Source organism: Phragmites australis, chromosome 4, assembly GCF_958298935.1.
Source record: "Phragmites australis chromosome 4, lpPhrAust1.1, whole genome shotgun sequence".
Taxonomy (NCBI): Eukaryota; Viridiplantae; Streptophyta; class Magnoliopsida; order Poales; family Poaceae; genus Phragmites; species Phragmites australis.
The window spans coordinates 49,242,966-49,248,965 of NC_084924.1; the positions used below are offsets into that span (position 1 = coordinate 49,242,966).

General features: G+C 45.5%; 1 protein-coding gene across 1 annotated transcript; it reads right to left on the reverse strand.

Annotated features, from left to right (window-relative positions):
* Positions 1-1,152: 1,152 nt before the first annotated feature.
* LOC133917087 (uncharacterized) lies at positions 1,153-5,793 on the reverse strand. Its single transcript, XM_062361058.1, has 7 exons — positions 3,916-5,793; positions 3,748-3,838; positions 3,504-3,661; positions 3,353-3,404; positions 2,573-2,652; positions 2,370-2,463; positions 1,153-2,290 (listed from the first exon to the last, which is right to left on the reverse strand). Exons 1-7 carry the CDS (start codon positions 5,101-5,103, stop codon positions 1,695-1,697), a joined length of 2,259 nt encoding a protein of 752 aa, XP_062217042.1. The 5' UTR covers positions 5,104-5,793; the 3' UTR covers positions 1,153-1,694.
* Between the last annotated feature and the right edge of the window lie 207 nt (positions 5,794-6,000).

Here is a 6,000-nt window from a genome sequence, read left to right on the forward strand (position 1 = left end):
AATTGATAGAAATTATAAAAGTAGGTTTATTTGGATAATTTTAATTAAATATTAGATTAGGTTTTTTGGATCAAACTAATTAAAATAGGTTGCTAGTGAGCTTTAGTTTACTTATAAAAATAGTTAGAATTTTTAGAACACTTTTATACTCTAGATAAAATCAAGAGTTGAATAAAAAATAAACACGCCAGTACCCATGCACACGAGCAGAGCATGAGCGATTAAGAACGGTGCAAAAGGTATCATACGATCAGTGGGGGTACTTACGTGGTCTGTTCGTATTTTTTTTTAATATTTAATCTTCTAAGCTGCGGAACCCATAAGTGTCATCCGATGAATGGATGATGATAACTTATTCTTACAATGGTTCAAATGATCGTGTAATTTTATAAATATTAAAAATAAAAAATCTATAAATAAAAAAATCCCCCATCCATCGTCCCACAGACTGGCACTGAAACAACATCAACTGCTGGATAAAATGAGACAGGCCTCAGGCCATGCTAGTGGGCATGGTATCATCACCTAGTGCTAGTGGGCAACCCTGTCACATCCTGAGTCTTGGCAGAAAGATTTTTTAACACTGCACTGGGCATGTATCTCCCGACTCGCGACCCATGACCTTGCTTTGACGCCATTGCTGTCACTGCACAGGCATTCAGAGCTAAGTCCTTGAAAAAACTTCATGATTCCGCGATAAACCCTTGCTTCTCAACTTTAGAGGAAATGTAACCTGAATCTTGAATGGAACAGGAAGCTTTGCAAAGCATAAAATGCAGAGCAAAAGGTAGTAACTTCTTATGGCAAATTTGGGTAATGTCAACTTCCCGAGCAGATGAAGATCACCCCAAGATGCGGGAGATCTGAAAGAAAAGGGACATGGGTCATGACATTGACGATGCAGGAGATAAAAGGCCAAAGATCTTGACATGGACCCAGCTATAAGCGCTCATGACCATGAGTGACGAGTTCCCATACTCCCACACCCAGGCCGGCTCCCTGGAGTTAGGAAACCCATCAGAGCTTACTGCACTATGCCTATCCAGAAAGGCCTGCACAAAGGTCCCCCACAGCCACCTGACCATGTCCACCACAAAGCAATGGTTTCTCCAACACAGAGAGATGGAAGCATCAACTATGCACAGTTCATCATAAAGGCAGGCTATGAATGATGGCATGTAAACAAATGAAATGAATCCAATATGTGCACCCCAGAACTGAATTTTCCTATCCAACAGTGAACTCTACCTCCCAGCTCGCCTTGTAGACCATCAGATCAGGGCAAGGGGAATCCAAACTGGCAAAAATATGTTCATCCTCTATATATATTTACGGAGGACCCTAAAAGGAGTCAAAACAAAGAAAAGAAACAACATCAAGGTATTGCTGCCAAAACCCCACACTCATTGTGCAAGTCTGAGGCCATCCATCTTCCCCGGGCCTCCCACAAAGTGTCGACGCTGTCGAGATCTTGCAGGACCACTGGACTACATACAACTTCTGGTCCACAAGCAATTCAACACAAGCACCCAACCCTTTGACTCTTTGTGCTGTAATCATTATCTGGACGAGCATCAGCTTCAGCCAACCAAGCTTCTGAGGCCATCAAAGCTTTTGCAATGGACTTGTGAGCTGCCGTTTCTAGGATATCCACTGATCAAGCAAAGGTGAAAATATGCATGTCTTGCATCATGTCACACTTGCACAGGCAAACCATAATTCTGGAATGACCTGATGTGGCCATCCCAACCTGCAGTGACGATGACCTGACCCCAAGCATGCGTGGTGGCACTCTGGCAAGAAGCCTTCAGGAACTTGTACTGAGATTTGTGCAAGGTAGATGATGGCGTCACTGAATTGGATGGCAAGTGCTCTTCTGGCCATGTTGCTGATCCCCTTGGAGCAGACTCCGCAAAGAATGCACTGCTAAGAGTGAAATTCCCAGATGGCAATTGATACAAGTTATCACAATCAAGCGAAGCTTCAGCATGGCAGTATGGCCTAGTGTCTTCCAAGTTGCAGAAGTCATCAGAAACCTCTTGGCGCGAAGAAGGGATGTTGCAAGCTAGAGAAATAGAACTCTTTGCTGACGAGGAATTCCATGGTATTGCAATAGACACATCGTTGCAGGAGAAGCGTTCATATGACCATACGGTCTTCACACGGCTTGTGATGGGGGCGATTTGGTTTGCATAATTCCACATATAGATACTGGAGTCATCGCTAGCAGAAATAATGTGACCGCCATCTGGTGTGAATGATGCAGCAACTTGACTTGAACTTCGCAACCCTGAGAACGGAGGGCATATAAACTTAAGGGGTCAAGAATGAGCAACTTTCGAGAGTAATCTTAGAAGAGGTGTTAGTACCTTTGTAGTTGGAAACTACATGAACCCCATCAAGAATGCGAATTTGTGAGTCACCAGATGTCACCATCAGTCTCTTTGGATCAGATGGGCAGTACTGTTCATGCAAGTGATCAAAAGGCTATATAAGAATCAATGACCATATTAACGATATTCAGAATATTCAATACAAGAAAATTGAGTGCACAAGGTCAGTAGCTCCATACCTGGAAACCAATTATTCTTTTAAGTGGAGATTTCTTTCTGCCATACAGGGGGACTTGGGATTCCAGCTCTAGATGATTTTCTGAATAATGAAATGGATACTGAATTAGAAGTTGGATACACATATGCTTTGATAAACATCATACTTCAGTGCATTAAAAAAAGGCAGCTAAGAAATTATATTCTTGTACTCCATAAAAACCAAACAGCTTAACAACTCTTTGCATATAATGATTCATTTCTAAGGCCTTCAAAACAAGTTTACTATTTTTCAAATATATTCTTAAGATCTATCAGCAGGACAAGAACTCTTTGGTTATGACTGTTAAGGAATCTCATAGATTCTGGCCTTACATTTTATCCAAGAATACTTCATCATATAAACTTTTCACCGATGAGTAGTACATTCATATTTCTATCATCGATATATATTCGAAATTCGGTCTTAGCACTTATATCTTTCCAGTATGAAAGAACTGTAACATGACTGTTGTGGCACATTTCAATTTGTACGCATAGAGAGCTCAGATAATTTATGTACCAATAAGAAGATATCAACAGTCCAGCCATCACTATTCTCATACCGAGGACAAATCATGATATTTCCATCATTGGCAAATTGCATATACATCTATGATGTCCACATGAAAGCAAACGATATTGACATATAAACAAACAAATGTTGTTATTTGAAGCTACTTCTCTACAGACACTTGTTTACCAATAATCAGAAAGCGCACAAACATCAATCGAATCTCATGAGCAGAATAACTTATGATTACCTGATGCATCATAGTAGCGGCAATTTCCTGTTATTGTCCCAACCACTGCGCCCTGAATGAAACCAGCAAAAATATGAACTTTTAACTTTCAAGTGGATCAACAAATAACCACTTGGTAAAATTTGATTGTTGCAAGGATATTTGAATGAACCTTTCCATCTGGGCGGTAACAAACTGCAGTGACTATCTCTTTGCTGTCAGTCCAGTCCACAACTTGGCATCTAGGAACATCCCAGATACGAACCATCCCATCGATACAACCACTAATGAAATAATCGCCATTGGTAGGTTTAAACTGAATGCATGTCACTGCATAATAGCAATATCCAGAATGTCAGCATCAGATGCCAAGAGCCAGGCAGTGTAATCTGGCAGTTAATGGGGAAAGGATTTACCATAGTTTTTATGGGAAAAAACCTTCAGACAACTATTGCACCCAACCTTCCACAATCGAACAGTTTTGTCCATGGATGCAGAAAGTAGTTCCTGCATAAAAGCAAGTAAAGGTTAGATGATCAAACAGTCATAGGTACATAGAAACACAACGCTGAACTTCAACTCACCCTATTCGTTGACCATGAAAGATCTAAGATGACATCATCATGCCCATGGAATTCATGCACAGGATCCTCAGATAAGGCGAAGGTCCGGTGAGGAATCACAACACAAGCTGGATCTGCAGCCCCCTTTGAGCTCTTGTTATGCTTGCCCTTACCTCCTTCGCAGGAATTGATGGGAGCCAATTCAGAGTTTTCATTGACTGTGAAGAACACACATGAAGGATCATCCTCAACAAAATCATGTTCATCAGGTCTCTCGCCTTCCACCACACGCCACACGCGAACAACCCCGTCCTCACCTCCAGTAGCCAAATACTGGCCATCAGAGCTAAACTTCATGGTCATAATTGCGCCCTCATGTGCCTTGATGACTTGGCCCTTGTACACCGCAGATAATTCCTTTGACCGCTTCTTGTATGGCCTCACCTTGACCCTATCAACCTTCCCAGATATACTCCGGCAAGAACTGGAGGATGTTGAATTCATCTCATCGTCTTCCTCTTCTGCATCAATAACACAAGCAACAATTCCCAGCCTTCGCAGCCATCCAAGCCTCCTCCTCCTCCTCCTCCTCCTCCTCAGCACAGTCTTCTCCGGGGTGGAGGGCTCGTCCGAATCGTCCACCCGCCGCATCAGCTCACGGATGAAAGGTGATGAGCCAAAGGTCTGCTCGAATTCTGCCGCAGTAACCGTCCGGTTCGACCGCCTCTCCCTAAGGCTCTGGAAGCTCCCATCCTTACCCATCTCGTCGACCACAAACACTGTGCCATCGTCCAAGTTCTTGAAGACGCACTCCAACTCCAACTCCGTGTCAGCGACACCGTCCCCGCAGGCTGGCGGCTCCCCTCCCCTAAACGCAAAACTTGGGGCGGCTGAGAACAACTCGGCACTGGGGCTGGCCAGGAGGATCTCGTCGGTGGCCTCAGACCTCCTGCACGGCTCCTCGTCGGGTCGCGCGCCGTAGGGGCTCGGATGAAAGAGGCCCAAGGACTTGACGAACCTCTGGCGGCGCTCATGGACGCTGCACGGGTCCCTGACCCAGACCTCGAGCAGCGGCTCGCCGAAGAGCCACCCGTTGCCGTGGCGGCCGGAACTCGTCGGCGACGAGACGGACGCTGGCGACAGGACCTCCCTCGAGTCAAAGAACTCCTCTTGCTCTTCCCCCGCGACCAAGAAGCGCGTCCGCGCCATGGACACGAGCCCGCACCGCAAGAAGCGGACCGGATCACCACGCGGGTCTCTGGGAACTCAAAAACTCGAGGCCGCGCCCCGGCTGCATCAAGGAAGAAGCTTTCGCCGGCGACGGCGGTGAGCGAACGGGACGGGCGGATCTCGCAGTTCTTGGGTGTCGGGAGAATCGCGCGTGCCCCACTTATGGCGCGCCCACTGCCGATGGTGTCCTCTCCTGCCTCCCCGGTTCTTGCCTCCCTCTCTCTCTCTCTCTCTCTCTCTCTCTCTCTCTCTCTCTCTCCACTTGGGGATGGATGATGTACCCAGTTGTGTTTCGGGGGGGCTCACGACTCTCAAGAAGGGAACCAACCAACAACAACCAAAAGCTAATGAGTGGAGAAGAGTAATAAAAAGCACAGGAGGACGAGGAAGAAAGAGGAGAGAGGGGGAAGATGGATGATGGTGGGATGGATGGGGACCGTGATCTCTGGGATCGGTTGAGAACAGGAGGATTTGGTTTGGAGGCTCACCACGCCAGTGAGGGACGGATCGGAGGCTCGGAGCAGGCACAGCCAAGGAGGGGTAAAGAAGACGACTGAATTTGCTCGCTTGTCCATGGATCTGCCAGTGACATGCTACATGCACGATGCCATGATGTATTTTCCTTTCTTAGTGGTATTTTACTGAAATATTATCTGACCTTATGTGTAATTGTCCAAATTGAGACATCAGCCTTATATCAATAAAAATGGCCACTGGGCAAACAAAAAAATTACACAACAACGTTATCTAAATAGTTAATGAGACTCAAACGATGGCGATAGCTACAAAGACAAGTTTGGCTATGCGTTTTTTGAACAAGCATCATGTATTTTGACTTTTTCATCCTTTCCGGCGTTTTTTAGACCGGCACTGTGT

Bases quoted from the DNA above. Each gene is read 5' to 3' on its own strand.
- LOC133917087 (XM_062361058.1), bottom strand. From the start codon at position 5,103: ATGGCGCGGACGCGCTTCTTGGTCGCGGGGGAAGAGCAAGAGGAGTTC. The intron at 3,662-3,747 runs GTAAATCCTTTC...GCTATTATGCAG, and splicing joins TTTTTCCCATAAAAACTATG to TGACATGCATTCAGTTTAAA. The intron at 2,653-3,352 runs GTAATCATAAGT...TTCATTATTCAG, and splicing joins CCGCTACTATGATGCATCAG to AAAATCATCTAGAGCTGGAA.